This window comes from Episyrphus balteatus, chromosome 2 (genome assembly GCF_945859705.1).
Source record: "Episyrphus balteatus chromosome 2, idEpiBalt1.1, whole genome shotgun sequence".
NCBI lineage: Eukaryota > Metazoa > Arthropoda > Insecta > Diptera > Syrphidae > Episyrphus > Episyrphus balteatus.
The window spans coordinates 44,167,398-44,195,337 of NC_079135.1; the positions used below are offsets into that span (position 1 = coordinate 44,167,398).

The 27,940-nt window shown below is 32.1% G+C and overlaps 2 protein-coding genes across 2 annotated transcripts in view; one reads left to right on the forward strand and one right to left on the reverse strand.

Annotated features, from left to right (window-relative positions):
* Positions 1-4,235: 4,235 nt before the first annotated feature.
* Positions 4,236-8,347, reverse strand: LOC129910962 (tyrosine--tRNA ligase, cytoplasmic). The gene is made up of 7 exons (XM_055988571.1): positions 7,954-8,347; positions 7,757-7,899; positions 5,563-5,858; positions 5,141-5,507; positions 4,745-5,080; positions 4,562-4,679; positions 4,236-4,499 (listed from the first exon to the last, which is right to left on the reverse strand). Exons 1-7 carry the CDS (start codon positions 8,152-8,154, stop codon positions 4,371-4,373), a joined length of 1,590 nt encoding a protein of 529 aa, XP_055844546.1. The 5' UTR covers positions 8,155-8,347; the 3' UTR covers positions 4,236-4,370.
* A 2,493-nt stretch (positions 8,348-10,840) lies between these two features.
* LOC129910949 (elongation factor-like GTPase 1) overlaps positions 10,841-27,940 on the forward strand; it is a 211,732-nt gene continuing 194,632 nt past the window's right edge. Inside the window, exons 1-10 of the mRNA XM_055988555.1 lie at positions 10,841-11,102; positions 11,169-11,398; positions 18,100-18,957; positions 19,017-19,348; positions 19,412-19,700; positions 21,368-21,578; positions 21,640-21,773; positions 21,837-22,130; positions 22,354-22,489; positions 22,549-22,662. Coding sequence (XP_055844530.1) covers positions 10,973-11,102; positions 11,169-11,398; positions 18,100-18,957; positions 19,017-19,348; positions 19,412-19,700; positions 21,368-21,578; positions 21,640-21,773; positions 21,837-22,130; positions 22,354-22,489; positions 22,549-22,662 — 2,728 coding nt within the window. The 5' untranslated portion in view covers positions 10,841-10,972. The remainder of the gene's footprint in view (positions 11,103-11,168; positions 11,399-18,099; positions 18,958-19,016; positions 19,349-19,411; positions 19,701-21,367; positions 21,579-21,639; positions 21,774-21,836; positions 22,131-22,353; positions 22,490-22,548; positions 22,663-27,940) is intronic.

A 27,940-nucleotide genomic window follows, 5' to 3' on the forward strand; every position in this document is an offset into this window, starting at 1 on the left:
ACGACGAAGTTCCAGCTAATACCTTCAAAAGGTTAAATAAAACTTATAAGAATACATAAGTACAATGTTATTGAAACTAAAATTAATTTTAAGATGTAAAAAGAACTGTGAAGTTGTATGTGTAAAACGCTTTTATTTATAATAAGGTTTAGTTTTAAGATTAAATAAAAATAAATAAATATTTAACGAAAAAAAATTCTCTTAAATTTAAATTAAGCAATTTTGTTTTTAATGGTTAAACATTGAAACACTAAAACAAATGAAGTGCTTAGATGAAGTAAAATAATTGTTAATATTTCCAATTAACGTTTCTAAAACATTTTTTTCTGCCACTCAAACAACAACAAAAAAAAACTCAAACTGTGGCATTATTTATCTCAACATGAGAATTACTTACAAAAAGTTTAATTTAAAAACATAACGGCCCAAACAAATTAAGATTTCATGGCCCCTAGCTACCATTGAGTTTGACATGCCTGCTGTAAAACGAAACTATTTTCGAGACTTTGGTCAAAAGATATCGGTTAGAAATATATCAGGAGTCAGGAATCAGACCGCTCCAAGAAACTTTTAGTTTTCAGTTATGAATAGAGCAAAAATCTGAAGAAAATAAATTTGTAAATAGCGGAATGCATAGGTCTGTTAATTGTGAGCTCATATCTGTAAACCAAAACTGTTTTAGAGACCTACCTTTTGATGTCTCACTCGATGCATTCGGAGGAAATTTTTAAAAATGGAATGATTTTTTCTCAAAAATCTGAAAAAAAAAATAAATTTGTAATTTTTTTACCGGAATGCATAAATCTGTTTACTGTGAGCTCATATCTGTAAACCAAAACTGTTTAAGAGAATTTGGTCAAAAGATATCGGCTTTGGAGTATAAGGAAAAATAGAAAAAAAAAAATGTTTGGTTGGGAAATATCTCAGGAACCATACCTCCAAGAAATCTTTAGTTTTCAGTTATGAATAGAGCTTAAAAAGACCTATCTTTTGAAGTCTCACTCGATGGATTCGGAGGAAATTTTTAAAACTGGAGTTTTTTTTGGCAAGGGGTTGTTAACCTTGATTTTTTCTCAAAAATCTGCAAAAAATAAATTTGTGATTTTTTTACCGATATGCATTAATCTGTTTACTGTGAGCTCATATCTGTAAACTAAAACTGTTTTAGAGAATTTGGTCAAAAGATAACGGCTTTGGAGTAGAAGGAAAAATAGAAAAAAAAATGTTTGGTTGGAAATATCTCAGGAACCAGACCTCCAAGAAACCTTTAGTTTTCAGTTATGAATAGAGCTTAAAAAGACCTATCTTTTGATGTCTCACTCGATGGATTCGGAGGAAATTTTTAAAACTGGAGTTTTTTTTGGCAAGGGGTTGTTATGTTAACCTTGATTTTTTCTCAAAAATCTGCAAAAAATAAATTTGTGATTTTTTTACCGATATGCATAAATCTGTTTACTGTGACCTCATATCTGTAAACCAAAACTGTTTTAGAGAATTTGGTCAAAAGATATCGGCTTTGGAGTAGAAGGAAAAATAGAAAAAAAAAATGTTTGGTTGGGAAATATCTCAGGAACCAGACCTCCAAGAAACCTTTAGTTTTCAGTTATAAATAGAGCTTAAAAAGACCTATCTTTTTATGTCTCACTCGATGGATTCGGAGGAAATTTTCAAAACTGGAGTTTTTTTTGGCAAGGGGTTGTTATGTTAACCTTGATTTTTTCTCAAAAATCTGCAAAAAATAAATTTGTGATTTTTTTACCGATATGCATTAATCTGTTTACTGTGAGCTCATATCTGTAAACTAAAACTGTTTTAGAGAATTTGGTCAAAAGATATCGGCTTTGGAGTAGAAGGAAAAATAGAAAAAAAAATGTTTGGTTGGAAATATCTCAGGAACCAGACCTCCAAGAAACCTTTAGTTTTCAGTTATGAATAGAGCTTAAAAAGACCTATCTTTTGATGTCTCACTCGATGGATTCGGAGGAAATTTTTAAAATTGGAGTTTTTTTTTTTTAGAAAAAAAAATGTTTGGTTGGAAATATCTCAGGAACCAGACCTTCAAGAAACTTTTAGTTTTCAGTTGTGAACAGAGCTTAAAAAGACCTATTTTTTGATATCTCACTCGATGCATTTGGAGGAAATTTTTAAAAATGGAATTTTTTTGGCAAGGGGTTAACCTTGATATTTTCTAAAAAATCAGAAGAAAATAAATTTTTTTACCGGAATGCATAGGTCTGTTTACTGTGAGCTCATATCTGTAAACCAAAACTTTTTTCGAGTCGTTGGTCAAAAGATATCGGCCTCGGATTATATGGAAAAGAAAGAAAAAAAATTTGGTTGGAAATATCTCAGGAACCAGACCTTCAAGAAACTTTTAGTTTTCAGTTATGAATAGATCTTAAAAAGATGTCTCACTCGATGCATTCACCTCTTTTTTTTTTTAATGAACAAATAAATATAGAATGAAGTCTGAATATATTGAGTCATTAATTTAGTATTTTTTTTTCTGTTAGTTACAAGCTGCGCAGTAATGCTATGTTATGATAGATAGTAAGATAGACAGATAGTAATAAATTAAAAGTACATATTTAAAAATACTCTAGTGTCGAAATAGTGTTGTTTACAAGTTTTTTTAAAATCCAAAACGCATATAAAAATTTTCACTTCAGATAGGAAATGAACTTAAGGGTTGTTGTAAAATAATTTCTTGGGTAATAATTAATTATTACAACACAATAACAAAACTGATAATAACTGCAAAGTAGGTACATAAAGCAATCTCAATAAAAATGCAATATGATATAATTTGTAGATTTTCTTGGAATAAGGGAACTCATTTGAAAACGCAATAAATAATAATAGAGCAAAGTTTGTACGTTAGTGTGGTTCCTATAAATTTTTAAAATTTGTTGAAAAAAAAACTTTTTTTACCCTAATTAATTCAGCGTTAATCCAATACTGTTGTCACCTTTTTATACTCTCGTACAACTGTGTATGTTTAAAAAATAATAGAAGGAAATAAATAAATCTGTCAACAAACACAAAAAATAAAGGGGTTTCTTACAAAAAAGCTATTTTGTTTTTTTTTTTTTTTTGTTTATTTCTTGAAAACTAAAAAACATTTTTGCATCCAATTTTCTGTTTTTGTTTAAAAACAAATAAAAGAGCATTGAGTTTTGAAAACTTAATTAGTACAATTAAATAATATTTTTTTTCAAAATTTTGATTTGGAAAATTAATTTTTCAAAAGTTTTTTCACAAAACAGCTTTATTAAAAAACACGATAAAAGACGATGTTTTTGAATTTAAAATAACGTATAGCACGTTAGTGTAAGGTAACCGTTGGTTTAAAAAATTCTTTTTTCCAAATGAAGTCAATTTTTTAGAAAATTGTCCCTTCGGTCTAAACGGGGGTGAATACCCCACTTCCAGACGATTTTTATCTTATCTCAACCCAACATCCACGCTCTACCTTTGGGCACATTCCTCCTGAATTATATAGTCACATCAAAAATATGTGCCCAAGGATTTTTGAAAATAGTCGTAGTGAACCAACCAATCACTTTTTTTTAACCGACTTCAAAAATGGAAGTGGTTCTCAATTCGACTGTATTTTTTTGTACCGATTTAAAAAAAAAAAAGGAGGAGAACTTTCGACTGGGTGAACCGATTTTGATTATTATTTTTTTATTTAAAGCTTCCAATGCGGAATGCGGCATTCAAAGAAGTTTGTTAAAAATATATTAACTATTATAAAAACTTAAGGATTAAAAAGGTTGCTTTTTTTACCTAACATACATATCTAAAGTAGGTACCGCTTTTTCTTAGTTTCTAAGGTTCAGAATTTTTTTTTAAATTGAGAAAAAAATCCTATTCCGAGAAAGAAATGGAGAAAAATAAAATTTTCAAAAAATCCTTATAAATCCATCTTTATTTTTTGCTTGCTTTAACACTCAATTGCTTCTCCACGAAGTAAAATGTGAATGCGGACCTATCCCAGACCACTATTTTGAAAACCTTGGATTTAGAACAAAGATTAGAAATTAGGTATGTTCGCGTGCTTACCCTTACACTTTTCTACTTTTTCAATATATATTTTAGAAGCTTATCCATTTTTTTCTGATAGCGTTAAATTCAGATCAATTCTTTTGAAACTATATTCCCGCTGAATCGATAGAATATTTTACCGTAAGAAATATTTTTTGTAAAGTCGACATTATAATCAAATACAAAACTATTTTTTAGCTCGTTTGATTTATATTTTGCTTTCGTGTCAAACAAAATGCATTGCAAAAGAAAAAATAAATAAGTAAATGCTCTGGATGCGCAGTGAGAAGCTTATCAACTTTATAGTGTATTCCATTACTCCATCACTTAATGCAGCAGTTAGCCAGTTTACTTGTTAACACGTCTCCTTTGGGAGTCTGCAAGTTATTGTCCTTCCAAACGGCTACACCTTTACCATTAGTTTTCAAATCAACTTGTAGTTTATCCCAAACCTATGACAAAAAAAAACCAATATAACTTCATTCGACTTAGTTGTGAAGTCACAGTAACTCACTTTTTTTTTAGGGTTGAGTTCTTTGTCAGGAGTTCCACTGTATCCTTCAACTGTAATACGATCTCCAGCATTCGACCCACTAGGCACAATAATTGGTTCTACTTCAGTGTGATCAGCACTGAAAAATAGAAGAAAGCAATTTATTAGAACCCCGGAATATAAGTTGGTTAAAATAGAATTTACTTGGAAGCACACAGAATCATGCCTTCGGAAAGGACACCTCGCATTTTAGCTGGCTTAAGATTACACAGCACCAACACCTGTCTTTGTTGGAGTTCTTCAATTGTCACAAACTTGACCAACCCACTGACAATTGTACGTGGTGGTTCATTTTCACCCATGCTCACAGTCGAAACATATAAAGTATCAGCATCAGGATGGCGTTTTACCTCCAAGATTTGTCCCACTCTCATATCTAGCCTATGAGGACCATCTTCAGCTGCATCTGCGGTATTGTTTGCGGCATTCTTTACAGCACTTGCTTTCGCTGGTGGAGGATAAGCTGCTGCACTCAATTTTCTATAAAATACAAAAATCTTGAGAATTTAGGTATAAAGTGAAAATATATTGAAAACCTACTGAAGTTCAGGACTTTCGAATGTCTTCCTTATGGGTTCGAGTAGCTTATTGATGTACTTTTCAACAGCAGCCTTTAAATCTGCAGGGTGCAAGTTGTTCTCTGCAAAACAAGTTTCCAGCTCTTGGTAAGTCGAGAATGTAGCATCACCTCCGTTCTTTTCGTTCCTATTGACAGTGAATCCTTCTCCTTTAGGAAACAGTGAGAACAGTACATGTTTCACGAATGAAAGCAGACCATTGTCGGTAATGTTTCCGGGCTCACAGAATGCCTTCTTGAGCTTCTTCTTGACATTGGCAGGCGAGTCAAGCAAATCGATTTTGGAATCTTCCTCAGATGAGGACATTTTGCCACCAGCCAGACCAGGAACTGTAAGAGAATTAAGTAAATATATGGAGTGTCTATGGTGTCAGAATTCTCATACCCATTGGATTCATGAAATGGATTCGCTTTTCGTAGCCCAATTGTGGCAGATATTTTTCGGCAAAGGTGAAGATCTTTCGCTGATCCACACCACCGAACTGAGCGTCAACTTTCAGGTACTCCTCGTCAAGTGCTTGCAGTCCTGGGTACAACAAACCAGACAACAATGGGTATTCGACTTGTTTGACTACTTCGGCTCCAGCTTTCCTTGCGTCGTGCTGTGTTACAACGGACGTTAGTTTGTAGACGTCCAGAGTGTACTCTCTGGATAGTTGGTAGTCTGTTCCCTTGACAAATCTAAAGCCAAATTGGTTACAATTTTGTTCACGATTCATCTCATTTATAATTATATTTATATTTGTTAATCCGTTAATAATCTAGTCTAATGTTAGAACTTAAAACTATTTATATACAATTTTAATAATGAAATTTTACCTAAATAAAATGCACGACTGGGTCGCACGTACTTGCTCTTGCAGTTCAAAGCACTTTTATGTTAGTTTACTTGTAGATTTTAAGAGCTGCCTCTATATAAATTTTAATGAAATTTTGTTGGGGAAGAGCCGAAATTTAGGACAAATTTTTTTTGTATTTTGGTGGACTTACATATACCATTGATTAATTTGACAATTAAACAAGGATGAAGATATTTTCTATGTTGTGAAAGTGAAGGGCAATTTATAAAAGTCTATGAGAATAGTTTGGTTGTATGGATTTTTGGGACCATGGAAGAGACCGTAGGCAAAAACGCAAAAACCTCCTCTGAATACCTTCGAGTCTGTTTATTAGAACAGAATAGTAAGTAGAATAGGTACAAAACTTTTCAAATGTTCAGTATGAAAACTAATAATTTTTTGATGCCATTGAAGTCATTGTTTAAGATGTTAGCATATTCAAAAAAAAAAAAAAAAAATTCAAAACGTGTGGTTATTTTTCTTGTTCCTCTGTGGCAAAGCATTTTATATAAAAAAAAACTGAGTTTTTTTTGTTCCATCAGAATAGGTACACATAAAGAATGATGTAAAAATGGTCTATTAAATGAATTTAAACCTAGTTCTTCTTAAAAATGTATTTTAATTACTTTATTACAGTAGACTCCCTCTAGGTCGAACTCCCTCAAACTCGAATTTCCCTCTAAGTCGAACTTTTTCACAATTTTTAATGAACAATTTTGAATACAAAATACTAAATTAATCCTTCTAACTAAAATTTCCCTCTAACTCGAACCAATTTTCAAGTCCCGTGAAAGTTCGACTTAGAGGGAGTCGACTGTATTTGTATAGAGGCCTTTTTATTTATAAAAAATAACAAAACTGTCCAGGAATTGCATTGTTACATCTCTTTAAGCAATCTATCTGAATCTCTTCCCTAAATTGTAAAATGGTGGGTTAGGAAATATTTTTGTCTTAAAATCGACGATCACAAATTTTATCGGTACGGGCTAGCCATTTACAAACATTTTCAACCTCTCTTCTATGGCAGATACTGAAGTACTTCCTAGTTTTGCAATTCCTCCCAATATTTTACAGGGCATTTTTGGTGGGAGGAGGCGTGGTCCTGTTGAAGAATCCAGTATACTGGTTCACAAATTACTCAAATTATTTGTTTTAATGGTAAATTTTCCCGAAATCCACAAAAACGTTAAAGATAACAAGAGTGTACCTATTCTGATGAAGACAAAAATAAATTGATTTTTCCTCAAAAAGTACTTTACAAAAAAAAACAATGGGAAAGTAATGGTCTATTTTGAAATAATTTTAGCCGTTGCTTTTAATAACATCTTAAACTATCAAAAAACAATAAAACCACTATTGGGAACAAAAGATTAATGAACACTACTTGAAAAGTTGTGTACCTTTTCGGAGTGGAGTTTTACATTTGTCAATATTCAACAAAAGTCGGTTCATTACCTAAATCTATGTAGATCTTCCTGAAGCTGTGAGCAGTCATTAATTAGGTTAATAGTTTTGAAAATTTTAGTGTCATCAGCGTAAATTAAAACAGATTAGATTTTCTTTCTTCTAAACAGACCTAGTATAACTTCTATTCTTTAAGTATGACGAAATCCACGTCAAAAATTTGACATTAAATCCTAAGGCCTTTATGGACTACAGTCTTGTGACACAATTTGTAAAAGGCATTACTAAAGTCTGTGAAAACACAATCTACTTGTTTCCGGTTTTCATTTAACTTACTTCAACTTCTCCAAAGGAACCCCGATGGATGTGAGCATCGCTTTGATAGCTGCTTCGTAATATTGTGTCCTGAGTTCAAGGAGTGACCATGGGGCTTTCATGTTATCCAAGTAAGCATGGAGATCAGCAAAGAGGATTGTAACCTAAATAGAAAACAGTGTTATCATTTGGAAATCATAGTTCCTAATAAGACTAACCTCACATCCGGCTTTAAGGAAATCAGCGATTTTGGACATTGGAACAAAGTAAGCCACATGTGGCTTACCTGTTGTTGCAGTTCCCCAATAGATTTTGATATCTCGCTCCTTGAGCAAAGTATTTAATTTCTCTTCGCCGAGAAATTCTTGAAGATTTCTCGTGATGAGTTCTTTCTTTTCTTCAGGTGTTTGGAGAGACATGGTGAATTATTTATTTCTAAATTGAAACAAATGCAAATGTATTGCAATTATTTGAGAAGGAAATTTCACAAATTTTGTTGAGTATTTACGTTTGGTCAGCGCAGAAAAGCTAAAGACCGATGAGTCGACAACGAACGAAACGAACGATGGAGCACTTTCCTTTCCAAGAAGAAAAAACGTGTGAAGTTTTGAAGAAAGGAAGAAACGTCATCAAAATGGTGCATTTTGACGTTTATATTTCGTTTTTGTTTTGATTCCATCTTTTGACAATTTGGATGGTGCATTTATTGGTTAGGTTACAATGGAGATTTTACAGGGTGGTTTGGATTTTTTTGAATGCGAACTAAATTATTTTTGAAGATACACACGGGCCACTACCCAACTAGCACAACAGCTTCTATAAATTGAAATTTCGCAGGTTCTACTTTGTATACAGCTTGTATTGAGCTTGCTTCAGAATTTAACTGCTTATAGAAGTTCGGACTTGTTTAACAACTTCTAATAAGTTGTTTTAATACTATTAAAGAAACTTAAACGAAGAAAGCTTGTTTTTCTTATTAGCCTGTTTAATGAATTTATAGAAGCTTTACAGAAATTACCAAATTTTGTATTTGATTTTTGGTTTTGATATTAAATAATCTAGCTCGGACACTTTTTGGGTTTGACATTGAATAATTTAGCTCGGACATTTTTTTGCTATTGGAACTGATTAAGTTTTTGATTTCATTAATGAATATACTAGGATGGCCGAGTGGGTAGAGTGGTGGACTACCACCAAGCAGATACGAAGTTCGATTCCTGGGTGTGGTAAAAAAATTATATACTTTTAAAATTATTATTAATAGATATACTAAAAACTAATGGAATGTTATATATAAAATCAGATCAAAAGATAAAATTCATGATTTAAAACCTGTTAAAAAAGAATTCTTTTTTGTTTTTGTAGTTTTTTTTTTTATTTCGATAAGACATGTATTAAAGAGCTATACAAGCTCTTCCGAAGCTATCTGTCAAATCTCAAAGCTTCGGTAGAGCTTCGGTAAAGCTTCGTTTAAGATCCTTATAGAGGGTCAAATTTGTATAACGTTCTCCTTTTTCCATGCCCAACAACCTTACTAAAGTTTAAAAGAAGCTGAAATGTAGCTTTTGTAATACCTTAACCGAAGCTGAAATGCTAGTTGGGTAATTTCCCATTCGTCAATCTGCATTGTAGAAAAGATAAATAAACATTTTTCCAGTTCTAATTAAAACAAAAAAAAAAAAGTTTGTTGTTTTTATTTTTAGCACAAAAATATTGGTTTTTTTTTCACATCGAGAAAAAAGATCGAAAAACATTTTGAACCGAACAGAAACATTTCGTTTCAATTTACAATAGGTGAAAAAAATACAACAAATCGAAACAATTTACTTGCTGCATACAATGGTGTAGCTGTGGCTGTAGCTTGTAGTACTGTCAAAATTTTACTGAGGGAAATCAATGAAACAAGCTTATCCGAAGAAAGCTTTTTTTCGGATAAGCTTGTTTAATGAATTTATAGAAGCTTTACAGAAATTAATTGATTTTTGGTTTTGATATTGAATAATCTAGCTCGGACAGTTTTTGGTTTTGACATTGAATAATTTAGCTCAGACATTTTTTTTTGACATTTCTGCTATTTGAACTGATTAAGTTTTTGATTTCATTAATTAATAGGTATACTAGGATGGCCGATTGGGTAGAGTGGTGGACTGCCACCAAGTAGGTACGGAGTTCGAATCCTGGGTGTTGTAAAAAAATTATGTACTTTTAATACTACGTTTCCACCTACCCTAAATCCGAGATTTAGCTAAGTAGATTTAGCATAAATCTCGAGTTTTATTCTAAATCTTGGATTGAAAGTGAGTGAAAATCTTAGATTTAGGGTAGCTGAACCCAAATCTGAGATTTAGCGAAGTAGATTTAAAATAAATCTCGAGATTTATTCTAAATTTACTTAGCTAAATCTCGGATTTAGCGTAGGTGGAAACATAGTATAAAACTATACCTAATTAATAGATAAAAACTAATGTTGTATATAATTTCAGATTAAAAGATACAATTCATGATCTAAAATGGAATCAAAACCAATTAAAAGAGAACATTTTTTTGTTTTTGTACTTGTTTTTTTTTATTTCGATAAGACATGTATTATAGTGCTATACAAGCTCTTCTGAAGCTATCTGTCAAATCTCAAAGCTACGGTAGAGCTTCGGTAAAGCTTTGTTTAAGTTTCTTACAGACCTTTTGAGTACATTCTTATAAAGGGTCAAGCTTGTGTAACGTTCTCCTTTTTTTCCATGCCCAACAAGCTTACTAAAGTTAAAAAGAAGCTAAAAGTAGCTTCTGCAATACCTTTACCAAAGCTGAAATGTTAGTTGGGGAATAGGTACCCCTATTGTACTTCTAAGCCGTTCAATAGGAGTAAATATAGGTTGCCTTTTAATCTTCCAATTTTTATACGAACTTGACAGTTATAAGTTAATCAGGACCAGAAAATTCTCTGGTTCATTAAAATTAAAACTGAAACATCTAACAAAAAAATACGAACAAAAAAGTTCTCAAAAAACGACGATATTAAACTTCTCACTGAACAAACCCTATTTTAACAACCTGGAACGCCATCAAAAAAAAAACTTTTGGCAACCATCTCATCTGTCAAAACCTCAAAACAGTCTTGTTTCGCGATTCGTGAATGTAAACAACGCACGTGTGAATTTTGGAATCGAAAACGAAAGTTTTAATTTCAATTCATAATTAATTCCACTTTAATTAAATTAATTTAATTTGTCAATCCCAAAGATGCCCATCATCGATACTGCTGACTTCATCCAGCTTCAAAAAGATATAACAAAAGTACGAAATATTTGTATTCTAGCTCATGTTGACCATGGAAAGACTACACTCGCCGACTCACTTGTTGCTAGCAATGGTAAGAATCAAATTAGTATTTAATTTTCCAATAAGCCTAGTTCAATTGAAACTTCTTGATATGTAGGAATAATCTCACAACGTATGGCTGGCAAATTACGCTATCTAGATAATCGAGAAGATGAACAAGAACGCGGAATCACCATGAAAAGTAGCAGCATTTCGCTGTACTACAAAGATGGCCAAATGGGAAAGGATAAAGATTATCTCATAAACTTGATAGATTCTCCAGGACATGTTGACTTCTCAAGTGAAGTATCAACTGCAGTTAGATTGTGTGATGGAGCTATTGTTGTGGTAAGTCATGGTTAGGAGTTTATTGTAGTCAGAATTGTAGAGAATGCTTCTAATTATCGATCAGTCAGTAAACTGTCTACAATCCCAAGTCTTTGAAAAAATAGTTTACGATAAACTTACATTCTCTCTTAAAGAAACCATTTCAACGTGGGTTTGTTGCTGGGAAATCCACAACAACAAATCGTACGATTTTCTGCAATGAAAATGGCTTTCAAACGGATGTCAAATTCACTTACTTTTCAAAGGCATTCGACAGAGTCAAACACTTTATTTTATTAAAAAAGCTAGAGACAATTGGCTTCCGCTCCAATATTTTAAAATGGTTTGGATCCTATTTGAAAAGTAGAACTCAATTTGTTCGAATGAATGATTTATTAACTTCTCTTCGATGTTGTTTGTCGGCTATACAAGATTCGCAAAAGTACTCCTTGCCATCATTTTCTAAGATATCTAAGCCATCTACCGTTCCAGCTCACTTCAACTTCAGAATGTCGGTAATGTTCGAGTGTCCCATTCGTTGGTGCCATAAATCAATATTTTACTATTACAGCTTTCCATTGCTTACAGCTTCAGTTAAGAGGTGTTTCCCATTCCAGATTTGTGCCTTTACGTTTTCGAAAACTGTCTTAATGCTTTTTGATTCTAGTTTCCGAATCGAAAGCAAGTTAGAAGACAATTCTTTTACGAATAAGACATCTTCAATCACGCCAGCACTTTTCTTCTCGTTCAATATAAGTTTCCTGAGATATTTTCAATCTTAGTTCCCATTAAGATAACCTCCATTCTTTGCCACCGAGATTTGAATTGGATTTTCTAAGATTTTGCCGTTTGTCAAAAATATTATCCATCATTGACCATGTGATTCGTGACTCCAGAGTCCAAATAAAAATGCAAGTAATTATTTTCTTGAGCTTAAAACCCATCCCAGAATATGCAATGAAAATAAACGTTGCAGCATTAGTGATACTAGCATTGAATAATTATACAGGGTGTCCCACAGTCACCGCCCCAAACGAAAACCATGGATTCCTGAGGTCATTTTAAGTCGAAAAACTTAAGAGGTAATTTTCTCGTTTTCGTCCCGTTTTCGAGTTACCACGGTTTTTATGATTTTTGTTCTCTTTTCCCTTATCTAGCTTTATCTTTGACAAACTACGTTTGATTTGAAAGATTTTTTTTACAACCAATCAAGAATTTATTACAGTTTTAGTTTGTCTCAAAACTTTTTTTTCTGCGGACAACCGTTTCTCCACAATTTTGCATCAAACACAATTTTCTTCGTTTCTTAAGTTGTTTTTTACACTTTCATATCATTTAAGTCAAAAAAACACGTTAATGAGTATTAATTTTTTGTGCTTTTTATTAAAGCCCAGTTTATTGTCATAAAAAAAATAAGTTTTATTTCATAAAAAAGGCTACTGAAAGTAATTAAAAAAAAATAAACAAACTGAGTGAGTTAAAAAAAAAATAATTTTTAAATACAAAATAAATTTAAAAGAATTAAAACTTTTTCTGAGCTTTATCTATTTGTTCTTTTCTTAACCACAATAGCTCAGAAAAAGTTTTTAGTTCATTTAAATTCATTTTTATTTAAAAATATTTTTTTTTTTAATTCACTCAGTTTGTTTATTTTTTTTTTTTGAATTACTTTCAGTAGCCTTTTTTATAAAATAAAACTTATTTTTTTTATGAAAATAAACTGGGCTTTAATAAAAAGCACAAAAAATTAATACTCATTAACGTGTTTTTTTGACTTAAATGATATGAAAGTGTAAAAAACAACTTAAGAAACGAAGAAAATTGTGTTTGATGCAAAATTGTGGAGAAACGGTTGTCCGCAGAAAAAAAAGTTTTGAGACAAACTAAAACTGTAATAAATTCTTGATTGGTTGTAAAAAAAATCTTTCAAATCAAACGTAGTTTGTCAAAGATAAAGCTAGATAAGGGAAAAGAGAACAAAAATCATAAAAACCGTGGTAACTCGAAAACGGGACGAAAACGAGAAAATTACCTCTTAAGTTTTTCGACTTAAAATGACCTCAGGAATCCATGGTTTTCGTTTGGGGCGGTGACTGTGGGACACCCTGTATATAGAAGTGACACCGATAGTTTCTAGCGCCACACAATTTCATTTTTTTCGGCAATCAGATGTACTAAAAAATCCCAGAGAGAATGGGGCTTGTCCTAGAAAATTATGTTTCCAAAAATTTGTTTTTAAAAAAGGAAATTTCACTAATACAAACATTAGAAAACAAATATCAAATAAAAATAAAACGTATCGACACGTCGACATCCTATAATAGAAAAAAAAAAATAAGGAAATTTTCTTCACACATAAAACATAAAACAAATATCAAACAAAAATAAATCTTATCTACACATCGACATCCTATAAATGAAAAAAGAAAATATGGAAATTTTACTCATACATACAAAATTACACAAATATCAAACAAAAATATTGAAAAGTTATTTGACATTATAAATGTATCCATAGTAACTCGAAACTAAAAACAAAAATTTTTTATTAACGACGAGAATTTGAACAAAATTAAATAATTATTGTTGTATATCCTAGGCACGTTATAGCTTATAGGGCATGAAAGTTACCCTTATTTTTTAATGGTACCAACTAGAGATGCTGCGAATAATGATTCGGCAGAATACCGAACATTCGACCACGCTTATACATTTACTTACTATTAGGCTGACCTACACCTGATAACTTTACTTCATGACAAATAAATTTGCGCCAAAGAATTCTGAATAAGAAGTTTTATTCACCAAAACTTATAATTAGTAAATTTTATTTTCTACGGGCCTTACCAATAATCAAATTCAAGGCTGACTTAAATATTTAACTGAATTATATATATTTCACCCTACCAATAAACAAGTTAATACTCAGGTACAAGGCTAACGCTAAATTTAATAGTTGAGTTTCATAACCAGTGCAGCTTTTAACCTGAGTTGTTATTATTTTTCCAAATTTTCTTACTGTTTTATATTTAAACTATATAAACGCTTTTGTATACAATATTCTTTGAAATTGAATTGGCAGTTTGGCAGAAAATCAGATTTGAAAAAAAAAAAAACGGTTCTACGGTAGGTCAATAATAATTTAAAAAAAATTCCATGATTGCTCAAAAACTATTTTATAATTTTTTTAAACAAAATCACTGGTACCGTTTTCGAGAAAATTAAACATTTCCGAAATTGGTATTATGACAGGTATCGTTATTTTTGGTAAAAAAAAAATAGTTCTAAAAACCCCTCTGGAGAGTCTCCAAAAAATGATTCATACCAAGTTTGATGTTAATCGGTAGATCCGTTTAGCTATAGACAGACAGACTGACAGATTAACCAAAAAATCTACTATTAGTATCCTCCAATGGAACAGGGCTATAGTAATGCCATGTGCCATGTCTGATTGTTATCTCAACTTTTTTTTTGTGAGAATGCATAGATTGACTATATAGTATCATGACAAAATAAAAAACATGTAAAAGCTACATTCTTCTAGTTTTAGGATATTAGAACCAAATATTTTATTTCAAATGGTGAAATAGGAAAATCATTGGAACTATCCGAAACCACATTTTCATACATTTGCGATCAAAATAGTCCTTTTTACAGTTTTTTTTTTCAAATAAACTCAAATTCTTGTGAGTTTATTTCAACATTTTATTAATTATTATCGTTTAAATTTTAGATAAAAAAAAATTAAAAACAGAGAAAAATGGCACGAAAAGATTTTTTTTCAAAATTTAACATTTTTTTTCAAAATTTAACATTTTTTTGTAAAAATTTTAAATTTTCATTTAAAGCTGCAAATTTGAACAAAGCCGTAAATCCAAAGTTCTTGTTCCCATACATAAATCATTTTAAGTAAATAATCGAGGTAGTTTCATATTGTATTAAAATACTTTGAAATATGTATTAAAATACTTTAAAATATTGTGTAATATGGCCATATTGTATGAATTTGCATTATGCGGTTTAAGAAAATAGTAAGTATATGCCACAGTGCATGTGGACAACATTTAAATAATGTGAACTACAACTTTGGCCTAGATGTTATTACAAAAAGCACCCTAATCAAAATTAAATAAACTCTCTATAGTTGAAGAAAAATCTTCTTGTCGTTGATAAAAACAGAAAAACAAAATCCTTTCAAATATACATAAGAATCAAACATTCAAAAATAAATGTTCAATTCAAAATATTACAAAAATTAAAAATAAATTCAATTTGAATATTACAGAAACAAAAATAAACAAACACACTTCTAACACAAAACAAAACTAATACAAATACATCAAATATAAATAATATAGTAGTTGTGGTTACTTAGTAACCAAAAGTCCTTTTCAGGAATTTTTCGGCCATCGAATACACAATCCTAAAACGATTGTGGCGCCACTCCTGTAACGATTGTAGCGCCACCCCTCAAACAAAGCGGATGTTTTTTCCGGTGTCACTTCTATATATAATTATTCAATGGTACTAGTATTGGCTTTCGCAACATATTTATTTTCTCTTCGACTCTTGCACTCAGAGCGCTTGTGCGCAGGTTTTCCGCAATTATAACACTTAATTTTTCTCTTTAAATACATTGAAAATGACTCATAAACTTCTGGAATTTACCTTTTCTTTGCTTCATCAAAAATCCGACTTTTGACGAAATCTATCGTCAACTTCTCGACCTCCATCGTTTACAAAGCAGTTACCAGTGTCTCGAATGAAGGGGGCAATGTAAGAAGAAAGTGACATATAATATCAGCATTTACTAAATTCGCTCCTGTTGATCCTTAGATCCCGGACCAACTTATCGAATCTTAGAAGGTGTTGTTCAATCTCCTCCTCCTTCTGCGCACTTAAGTGCTTTCCGCAAAAAAAAAGTTACGAAGTAATAGTTTTCTTCTCGAAAGTACGATCAAGCCCTACCAAAATGTCTTTTGCCGTTAATTTGTCTTTAACGTATTCAAGATGACTACCAGCTATGCAATGGATAATTAATGATTTGCATTTTGTCTCTCTTTTTTTAATCGTCAATTTTATTGCTTCATTTAGTTCAGCATGTAGAATTTTCTACAGGTCCTTGACTACAAATTCTTCTAGATCATGTTCCTCGAGCATCGCCATGAAACAATTGCTCTTTATATTTTTCTTCTTCCATACCTGGGCCCATAATCTGTTAACTTCTCTTGGTTAACTAAAACATTATCAGGTAAAAGAATTATATAAAGGTTTATTCGCAGTTAAACAAAAACAATCTGTTCTATAAAGAAGCTATTTGAGAAGTAATTTTGAAAAGAAAATTATTTACAACAAAAATAAATTTAATCATTTGTTACTGAGTTGAATAAAACGCAAAGTAAATTTATAAGAAGTGTCGTATCTCATCATGATTTGCTATTAGATTTCATTCATGTTACTTCAGGAGTACCAAGGGAGTCACTTGGGAACCATTCTATTCCTGTTGCTCATAAATGACATCCCTGATTTCATAAAAAATGCTTTTTGCCTAATGTTTGCTAATGACATTAAAATCTTCCGTTGCATTAAAACCCAAAATTATTGCCTTCTTCTTCAAAAAGATCTTCTCCACTTATCTAAGTGGTGTGATAATAACCAGCTTTTTTTTTTAACGTCTCCAAATGTTAAACATTAAGTTTTTCTCGTGGCCTGTCACTGATAGAATTTGAATATGAAATTGAAAGCTTAAAACTTTCAAAAGTCCAAGAAAAGAAAGACTTGGGTGTTATCTTTGACTCCGAACTTTGCTTTACTCCGCATATTGATTTTATTATTTCTAAAGCTAATTCTATGCTTGACTTCGTGTGCCGTAACTCAAGATAGATCCATTTACTTTTCGGTCACTTTTTTATGCGTATGTATGATCCTTCTTTGAGCACTGCAGTGTAGTTTGGAACCCATTCTATAATGTTTACTCTTCAAGAATTGAAAACATTCAAAATAAATTTTCGCGAATTGTAGTTTACCGTCTTAACAGGAATATTCTAAAGGGGCCCAACCCATAGAATCCGTCGCGTGCGTTACGTTGCAGTTTTCAACTGACAGCTCGATAAAATACACACGTTCTTATGAGAATCGACCCTTACGTGACGGACTCGACAGATGCGTTTTATGAGTTGGTTCTCATAAGAACGTGTGCATTTTATCAAGCTGCCAGTTAAATCCGTCGACATAACGGATTCTATGGGTTGTGCCTTTAATGCCCTCGTATAAAACTTGATGTCAACTTCTAGGCTTGCAGTCTCTCGAAACTCGCCGTAAATATTTCTCAATTGTCTTTATACGTGATATTGTTAAATCTTGTATTAATTGCTCCTTACTTTTTTCTCTTGTTGAAGTGTATGCTCCGTCTCAAGAGGGCTACGAACGTCATCAGTTCCAGGAATTTTTTCACCCAGTAAATTACGGGTTAAATGAACCTCTAACAAGATGCATTTGAAAATCTAATACGATTAGTGGTCATATTGATTTTTTGTCTCAACTAAGTCGAGACACTTTTGAAAAAACGTTATTACAACCTTTAAAAATTATTACATATATATTATTTCTTTAGTATTTCAATGAACATATTCAACATGTTTATTAATCATTAGTCTTTATGATTATATATTGTTTGTAATCTAATTGATGAAATGAAATAAATAAATAAATAAATCTTTTAGGTCGATGTTGTTGAAGGAGTAGGTCCACAAACACGAGCATGTCTCCAACAAACCTACATTGAACATTTAAAGCCTGTGTTGGTACTCAACAAGATCGACAGATTGATTCTTGAGAAACAAATGACTCCTCTCGATGCTTATTTCCATATATCTCAAGTTCTTGAGCAAGTCAATGCAGTTCTTGGAAGTGTATTTGCTTCTGATGTTCTGGCAAAAGAAGACACAACAAAAAAAGATAATTATGAGTCTGCTCTGGAAGATGTAGATGACTCTGCTTTGTATTTCACTCCAGAGAATGGTAATGTCGTTTTCTGTTCGGCTTTTGATGGATGGGCTTTCTCCATTGGTGACTTCTCTAGCACCTATGCTGAGAGATTAGAAATCCCTCGAGAAGAGCTCGAAAAAGTTCTGTGGGGAGATTTCTATTACAATTCGAAGAAAAAATGTGCAATGCCTGGAGCTCAGGAAAAGGCCAAGAAGCCAATGTTTGTACAGTTTGTTTTAGAGAACATATGGAATCTCTATGACATTATTGCGGTTAGAAAAGATAAAGATAAGTTGCCAGCAATTGCAGAAAAACTTGGCATCAAACTTAGTCCGAGAGATTTAAAAATGGGTGATGCCAAGTCTCAAATTAAGGCAGTCCTTGGACAGTGGCTGCCTGTAGATAAATCGGTCCTCCATATGGTTGTTCAACATATTCCAGAGCCAAATGTTATCTCTGATGAAAGGGCTGAACGACTGTTGTTCCCGTCAAATATAGAACTAACCTCATATCCGCCAGAGACTTTGGCTATCAAAGAGGAATTTAAGAAATGTGATGCCAAGAGTGAGAATGTGGTGGCATTTGTTTCAAAGGTTTGTTATTGATTTTAAAGTGATTTGCTTTCTTTTTACAAAAATTTGTTTGCTTTTAGATGACTTCGTATCATGTCTCTCAGTTGCCTGAGAATAAACCAAAGCGAATGACTGAACAAGAGATGCAAGAAAGAAGGGAAATTATTCGGCAAAAAATCCAAGAAAGAAAACTGTTGGCAGAGCAAGCAGCTTTAGAGGGAATAACAACTGGGGTTGAAAAATTAACAACAGAGTCTTCTTCAACTGAAATTAAAACTCAAGATCCGCCAATAGAACCAATTGAGAAAAAAGAATTTGTATTTGTTGCTTTTGCAAGAGTTTTCAGTGGAACATTGAGAACTGGACAAAAACTGTTTGTTCTGGCACCAAAACATGACCCAAGAAATACAAAGTATATTTTTTCTTTATTTATCTTACAGTAATTTTTTTTTATTTTTTGTTTTCTTATTTCTAGTCGAATTGCAACTGATTCACCTTTTGTAACTGAAGTAACCATCGGAGAATTGTATCTCTTCATGGGTGGTGAACTACAACACTTAGATGCTGCGCCAGCTGGAAGTATTGTTGGTATTGGTGGTTTGGAGAATGATGTTATTAAAACAGCTACACTGAGTAGTACAACATATTGTCCATCGTTTAGTGATCTAACTGTTATGGCAACACCAATTTTAAGAGTTGCTATTGAGACAGTTAATCCGTTGGATATGCCGAAACTGGTCAAGGGACTTAAATTGCTTAATCAGGTAAAACATTGAATAAGTTCCAAATTGGGTTTGTAGGTTTTAAAAATAATTTCTGATACTAAATGAAATGGTTACGACTGTATTGGCGTTAGGATTAAAACGAAAGATTTAAAAAGAGATATAATGCAAAAGTAGAAGCAGTTAACACATAATTCATTCTTAGAAACACAATTTATGGCTGAATTGCTATAAGGGTTGAATAATGTTTATTGTTTAAATTTTGTTGTCTTGAAAAAATAGTGAGAGATATGACACAATTATGGTATTTTTATGCTTATGCTAATCAGTTTTAATGGAAATCTGTGACTCAGAGCGAATTTCACAAGAAAAAAAAAAGGACCTTTCTTCCTAGGAAGCGAATATGCGTTCTTTTTCTTTTCCTTTTCCTTATACCGAATTAAATTCTGTGCTCTTTTTTTACTCCTCTAAGCACACTACTATGTACATATATGTATATCTTAATGGGCTGATCATATTGAGCCGTTAGCTCATTTAACTCATCAAGTCATTACCTAGCGACGAAGAAAGCTTCCTTAGCGTATTTCAAAGGAAAACCCCTTTGTTGAAAAACTTTTGGGCTGAAAGCTGGTAAAGTTCCGTCATATTTAGATAGATGTAGTTCCATTGTTGGTCATAAGACGTCCATTTATTGTAATGAGCCGTTAGATGCGTATACATTTATTCAACAGGTATTATTCTGAAAAGGTCGGATGGATATTCCTTAGGATTTCTATCACTAACAATCACCTGGAAGAGATAAACATCCAAATTGGAAGTCCCTAGTCTCCCTAGCTATCTTTCGCCTATAAGGCCTTTAGGTGCAGAAGCTCCGTGGAACGACTCGAATTAGGGTTTAATAGATCTGTAGTTGCTTTGTGTATACTTTAGCAGTATACAAAAAATTAGTATAAAGTAGAAAATACGTATCTGGTTAAACATATCCATCTCACTACTCTTCCAGAACCGTCTTTCTATTACCAATGCCAAAAAAGCTGTAGCTTTATGCAACGTCTGATATATGGGTGAGACCGTCCTTAAGTTGATTACCTTTAAACCTATCTTTGCTTCTAAAAATTCGGGATATTCCTAAAGTTTTTACAGTCTAAAAAAAAGAAAGTCGCACCAAAATCACAAGTGTGACCTTGGTCTCGAATGCTTTCCAAGTTGGCCGCACTGTATCTTACTACTTTAGGGCAAGATAGCGTTAACAACCTAAATGAAAGAGATAACTTTAAAAAACTCAGAAAAAAATCCTGGGTCAAATCAGTTTTAATCTTATGAGCTTTTTCGTTGGAACCTTGCTTATAAATGAATTGATAACATAGTGAGAGGAAAGACGAATTATGGTAGCCTTTATGCAATCATTTACCCGAGAACTTCTCAGAGCGGTTTATTTTCAGTTCCCTATGACTTTAAGCTATGAATAATACAAATACAACAGTAAAGCATAATAGATGTTGAATTATGACTTTTTCAAAAAAAAAGACGCGTTCAACCTTGACCTCTGAAACCATAAATTAAAATTATATTAAAAGAAGAAAAAACAACCTTGTGCTAAAAATACTCTAAACTAAAATATTAAATTATTCTGAGAATTTAAACTCAGCATACATTTCACACAGAAAAATACTCAATAAAATATTCTCATTTTTAATTTATACTCACAGGCTGATGCTTGTGTACAAGTATCTGTGGAACCTTCAGGAGAGCATGTTATTACTACTCTTGGAGAAGTTCATGTAGAAAAATGTGTTCGAGACTTGGAAGACAACTATGCTAAAGTAAAATTAAATGTATCCAAACCAATTGTTTCGTTTCGTGAAACAATTGTTCCTGAGGCTACAATGGATATGGTGAATGAAGCTATAGTCAAAACTGGTAAGATTATGATGGTTTTTAATTTTAGACAAAATCAAAAAATTAATTCTTTTAATTTCAGCCAATGATAAAGATATTAGCAAAAAGATTGTTACGCTTCAGACTGTAAACAAATTAGGTACAATCAAACTGATTGCTCTTCCCTTACCAGGACCTTTTGTAGAAATTCTAGAAAAATATTCATCTGTTTTTAAAGTGAGTTTTTGCTTATACCTAAACTTGCTTACAAAATTAAAATTAAATACATTTTTTAAACAGGAACTCTCAAACATGACAAAAACATCCGTCATTTCTGACAAATACAAAACACTCCTCGCCCAAATAAAAAAATCCCTTTCCAATGCTCTTGATGAACTTGATTTAAAAGACATATCCACTGCTACTAACCTCATCGACCGAATCTGGTCCATTGGACCAAGAAAATGTGGAACAAATATTCTTTTGAATCTAACCGACTATGAACCAGCAAGTTTTTGGTTAGATGATCACAATTCTACTAAATCAGATTCAAATGCCACTCATGATGTCCGTCGCGACTATGATAGCTCTTTTGTTAACCCTTAACTATAGTGGTGGGTCCAGGGGACCCACATCAACTTTTAAAAAGTTAATAAAAACCGTTGAAAATGAATTTTCTCTTTTTTTTTTTTATTTTTTTATTTTTTTTTAAATTGTTATCTTTTGATGCTTAAAAACAAAATTTATAAAAAAATTCAATTTTGTATTTTATTTTATCATTTCAAAACACCACAAATTTTCACCACTATAGTTAAGGGTTAATGGTTTTCAATTGACTACCGCTGCCGGTCCATTATGTGATGAGCCAATGCAAGGAGTTTGTTTTGTTGTGCTCGAATGGTCAGTTGATGCGAGTGATGAATTAAATTCAAAGTCATATGGGCCATTTTCTGGTGGGTTGATTCTTTAAATAGGAATTGAATAAGAATTCAATTTTTAATTATGATTTTAGGTCAAGTTATGTCAACAGCGAAGGAAGCATGCAAACAAGCTTTTTGCAAGCAACCTCAACGTTTGGTCACACCAATGTATAGCTGTAATATTGTTGTTAATGCTGAAGTTTTAGGTAAGTTCTAGAGTCTTAAGGTAGTTAGTTTCAAAAGTAGCAAACAAAACGATTTAAATTTATTTTTCATTTTATTTTATTTCATTTCATTAGTCTAGTAAATGCGTCTTAAATCTAAATACAAAAAAAAAAAATAAATAAAAATAATTTATCATTTATCCTTAATTTAATAATAAATTGTAGTATAGTTGTTGTGTGATCATTGATAGATTTAAAATCTTTCCATACAAACACACACCATACACAGTTAACTACCTAAATTATTTTAATTGTTTAAAAATACATTTATATTTTATTGTTAAATTGTTTATAATATTTATAATCCCGAATTTAGAGAAGTTTCAAAAATGAATTCCTCAAAGCTGGAACTCAATAATTAAAGATTCTTCTCAAAAACTTAATACTTCTAACCCTACTACACAAGAATATTCTTTTAAATTTATTATTATTAATATTATTATAAAATTGACGACGAAAATAGGATTAAAGGAAGAGTCCTTGTTCATTTGATAGATGAATAATGGTGGGGAAGTTTTCAATATAGGCCATTCCGTCGACAGAAAGTTAATACTCCTAGAGGGATAGGTTTGAGTTTTTTTTTTCTGTTTTCTTTCAGTCACAGTCGAAAAAATTAATTTAATCTCAATTTAAAATTAGCTCTTCTAATCCCACACTATAGAACGTTGGAAGGCAATAGCTCTTTGCCATGGAAATTCTGGTGCACTGTCATCTTCATCACTTGCATTTTCATAATTTTCTAATTCGAAATCATCAACTGATCGTTTGTCTCGTTTGCTAGCGACAGCTTCTAACGTCGTTGGCGACTCATCAAGTTCAGCTGATGATGTTCTGCTGATTTCTTCTGATTTTGTTTCACCGGAAATCGGGCTGATACTACTGCTGCTGGGAGGACTGTCATTATCACTGTTACTTATACTGCTGCTGCTTGAACTAGTACTAGTCATGTCTTCTTCAGCAGCTGGAATAGGTTTTTCTCCATTGCGCTCATTGTTGCGACCATAAATGCCACCATTAAAACTTATTGATTCGGGATAATCATTGTGATTATTGTGTCCATGGTTATTGGATGAACTGACAAATAGTGTAGAGGAACTCTCAGGCCGGTTAAGATATTGATAGGTATCTTGTTGATGGAGTGTGTGATGTTGTGGAGGAGGTTGATAGTTGAGACTGCTACTGCCTCCCAAAGATGATGATCCGTATGATGGTCGGCTGTGATCCTTAATCGAACTGTATTTGTTTTGTGAATTTGGAATGTAGTAAGGTTTTTGTAATTGATATCGCTTTGGTGGTTGCACTGATGGTTTTCTCACTTGGAAACCTGGTTTAACACACATCATTCCAAATACACGAATACCGGGTACACTGGCGTAGGTAGGTTGATCATGTGCCATTGGTCCCTCTGTAAAAAAATCAAACACTATTAGAAAAAATCTTAAAAATACAACAAATATAATTCTAATTACCCATTTTGAAGTGATCAGGACATCTGCAGATTACCAGATAATGTGATTTTCCAGTACGGGTGTTTTGTAAGGCAAGAAGTGACCAATCTTTTGGTGAGCGGCATTCTCTCATTTCGTTTATAGTTTCACATGTCTTAGCCAATGTAATTGCCTAAAAAAAAAAACAAAATAAAAGAAAATCAGTGTTATAATTATAATAGATGAAAATAGAGGTTTGAGTTTGACAAAAAATTATTTACAACACTCAACCATTCTTGTGTACGTGTTATTAATTTGCAAGTATGGAAGGGACTTATTATTTTCCGCCGAGTCTGCAGTGCCAGCACGTAACTTTGTACAATCGAATTATAACGATAAAATCGATCATTCGCATCACCTATTTTTAGATCAGTTGAGCATTTGCCTTCGATTGAACCAAATTATATGCTGCCGATACTCAATTGTATCGACCACACTCGATTGTATCAAATTACGTGTTGGGGTCCCAGAAACTAGGCAGATATTCATTTTTAGAGGCTTTGACTAAAAAATGTGGTGGAAGCTGTAAATTACAAAATTACTAGTTTCTTCAGCAAGATGTATAGAATTAGAATTGCGGAGCAACTTAATGCCGAAAACTGTTTTTGTAATTTTTGGTGCTATCTAACTGTTCATACAATTTCCATACCAATACAAATTTCAATCTTTCAGCTTAATTACTTGGTGACAAGGGTTAACTCGGTTAAATATTTTATCAGCGATAGAAAAATTTGTGTTAATTTTCAAATTTCTTACACGAAAAAGGATTACGTATACGCCGCAGTGAACTTTTTTTAAAATTACATTATGTACAATTCTGCGTGTTTTCTCTATTTCATTTTTATATGACATATTAAGTATTGAGAATTGTCTTGTGCAATTTTAGTTTTGTGTATTATTAATGTTTAAAAATTTCGATGACACATTTTAATAAGCATTTGCATTAGGGCAGAGAGGACTTGGTTTTCGATACCACCTACTTACTTATGAATGAGTAATTTACGGATTTGAATTAAGAGTCAATCAGAATCAAAGTATTCACTAATTACTTTTGAGACAGCAATATAAGAATTAAATTAAATATTTTTCCGGAAAATCGTACACAACATTTTTCTCATCAAAAGTACTTTGTGTACTTTTTAAAGTTTTTGGAAATTTCTAGTCAAATATTTCTCTAAAAATGAGACAGTTGATAAATTTCAATATTTGGAGAGTTATGGATTCAGTTCTTTCTTTTTTTTTTTAGATTATTTCTTTTTACTCTTATTATAAAAATAATTGAATATAAAACTCCCACAGTTTTATGTTTTTTTAAAATTATTTTTGTCATAAATTGAATTATTTGTTGATTTATATTTATATTTATTTATACAGATGAATAAATAAATTACTCCAGTATATAAGTTTGACCTCATAATTTGTAAAGTAAAATGACAATGTACAACATAATACAAAAATTCACAAGCTTCTGAAGTGAGCTAAAAGAGGTTTATAGATCTGTACATTAGTACATTAAGAAGCTCAATTGCTGCAGTTTCTATTTTGTATTTTGGTACTTTATTTTATTATTTTGTGGCACGGGTACTATATTAAATCTCATTTTGCCAGGATAGATTCAAAACCTGAACCTCGGACACCTGCTTTAAACCAAAGTAAAATAATTGAGTGCTTGCCGACTATACTCGTTAACCATTTAAATGGCTTACATAATTCATAAAGTGTTCACAGTTTTCTAAAAATTTGTATTTTCTCAAAATTCTACTTCTGCAAACCACACAATCTCCATATCCATAATACCGGAAAAGACGTAATCCCATTCATTTCCATTCAACGGATTTGAATGATAATCTTCTATTATCCATCGTGTGTGTGTGGAAATTCACACTTCTACTTTACTCACATTATAAGAATAAATTTACATAATCAAATCAAAATATTATTTTAGAATCATGCAACTTCATAAATACTTCTAGCTGCCACTTCTTCCCGACCACCATAATCTTCTAACTCTGTTGGTTGAAGTTTTGTGCTTGGAAAATTAAATCTTCGATCTGATTATCGTATTAATCGTCATATCATTAACCCCAAAGTCATTCATCATAACCGCTAAGTAGCAACCACTGAGTTTTCCGTTAGAATTCCATCTCATCTCTTGTTTTTAAAAAAAAAAAAAAAAGAAAAACCTTCCAATCCATCCAATCTTCATCTTCTTTCCTCTCGTCTCATTTCATCTTATTGTTGTGTATATGATGAAGCCACCTTCGCCACCACATTCATTGTAGGTTAGGTTCTTTGATTTGCAATGATATAGCTTGCAATCGGAAAGCTATATACTACGTACATGAAAAGTCTGGAGTCTGAGACGAGAGTGCTTCGCTGAATCTTCTTCATGATGCGGTCATGTGACTGACTCCCTTTTTCCTGGTGCGCGCATCTCTCATATCAAATTTTGTTTTGCGTGTTTCTTTGTTTTTTCTTTTATTTATTTATTTTTTTTTTGTAAAAAGAGGAATGATGGGGGATTATCTTTTGAGTTTCTCTCTAATTTATCCGTGTCGTGAGTCAGTTTCTTCTGGGGTTTCTCTTTGGCTAAACACGTGAGTATTCAAGGCCGCAATATCTTCTTGGGCTTTTTGAGGGCCTTTCAATTAAAATAAATTGGTTGATCAAAAATGTGAATTTTACAAATATTCTCAAAATGAATCGATATGGCAGCTTTTTACTAAACCTGTCCATTTTAATTTGGTTCAATAAAAGTGCCTCGACAATTATAGCTCACAATATGTAAAAAGATTAGTTTTATTAAAAACAATTTTTGAGGTGTTGATCAATACTTAATTTTTTTTATATTAAAAATAAACGATTCTAATAACATAGCCACACAAAAAAAAAGTTCTGACCTGTGGGTCGCTGAAACCGAATCCGAAGTCCATTTTGCCCCATTACGTCAGGGTTTCGAGATAACCTCAAAAAATGTTACAGCCACACAATTTTTTTAATTTTATCTGAGGGTCTGGCTGTGTTAAATACCTGTTTTTCGGGTCGCTGAAACAAGATTTGAAGTCTATTTTGCCCTATCACGTCAGGTTTTCGAGATAACCTCAAAAGAGATGTTTTTGAGGTTGTTCCTCCTTTTGAGTTTATCTAGAAAACCTGACGAGATCGAGTTTCAGCGACCAAAAAAAAACATACAATAAACAAAGTCCCATCCCCAGGTCAGCACTTTTTTTTTTTGGTTGTCACTGTAATTTTTGGGAAAGCAGAAAAAAAGTTCTAACCTGGGCATTGGGCATGCGACTATGTAAATGATGTGTTTTTGGTCGCTGAAACTGAATCTGAAGTCCGTTTTACTCGATCACGTCAGGTTTTCTAGATAAACTCAAAAAGGGTTCACAGACAACCTGATTCAAACACCTTTTTAGCAGTTATCTCGAAAGCCTGCGACGCCGACACGTGATGGGGCAAAATGGACTTCGGATTGTATTTCAGCGACTCAAAAAAATATATGATTAACCCCCAGGTCAGATTTTTTTTTGTGGCTGTGTAATTCCAAGACCGTTTTTAATAATTGCTGGCTAGTTGGGGGGCGCTGATTCTGAAAACAATTTTTTTTTTTTTTTTTTCTATCAACTCTAGTTGACAATTATTCATACATAAAAATACAAACAAATCCGATTTTTAAAGAATTCTGATTATCCTGTTTTAAATATTTCGTTTAAAATTGGTACCTCAAATTTTTTTTAAATAGGTATACACAAAAATATTATTTCTAT

Bases quoted from the DNA above. Each gene is read 5' to 3' on its own strand.
- LOC129910962 (XM_055988571.1), bottom strand. From the start codon at position 8,154: ATGTCTCTCCAAACACCTGAAGAAAAGAAAGAACTCATCACGAGAAAT. The intron at 7,900-7,953 runs GTTAGTCTTATT...TTTTCTATTTAG, and splicing joins TCCTTAAAGCCGGATGTGAG to GTTACAATCCTCTTTGCTGA. The intron at 4,500-4,561 runs GTGAGTTACTGT...TTTTTGTCATAG, and splicing joins AACTCAACCCTAAAAAAAAA to GTTTGGGATAAACTACAAGT.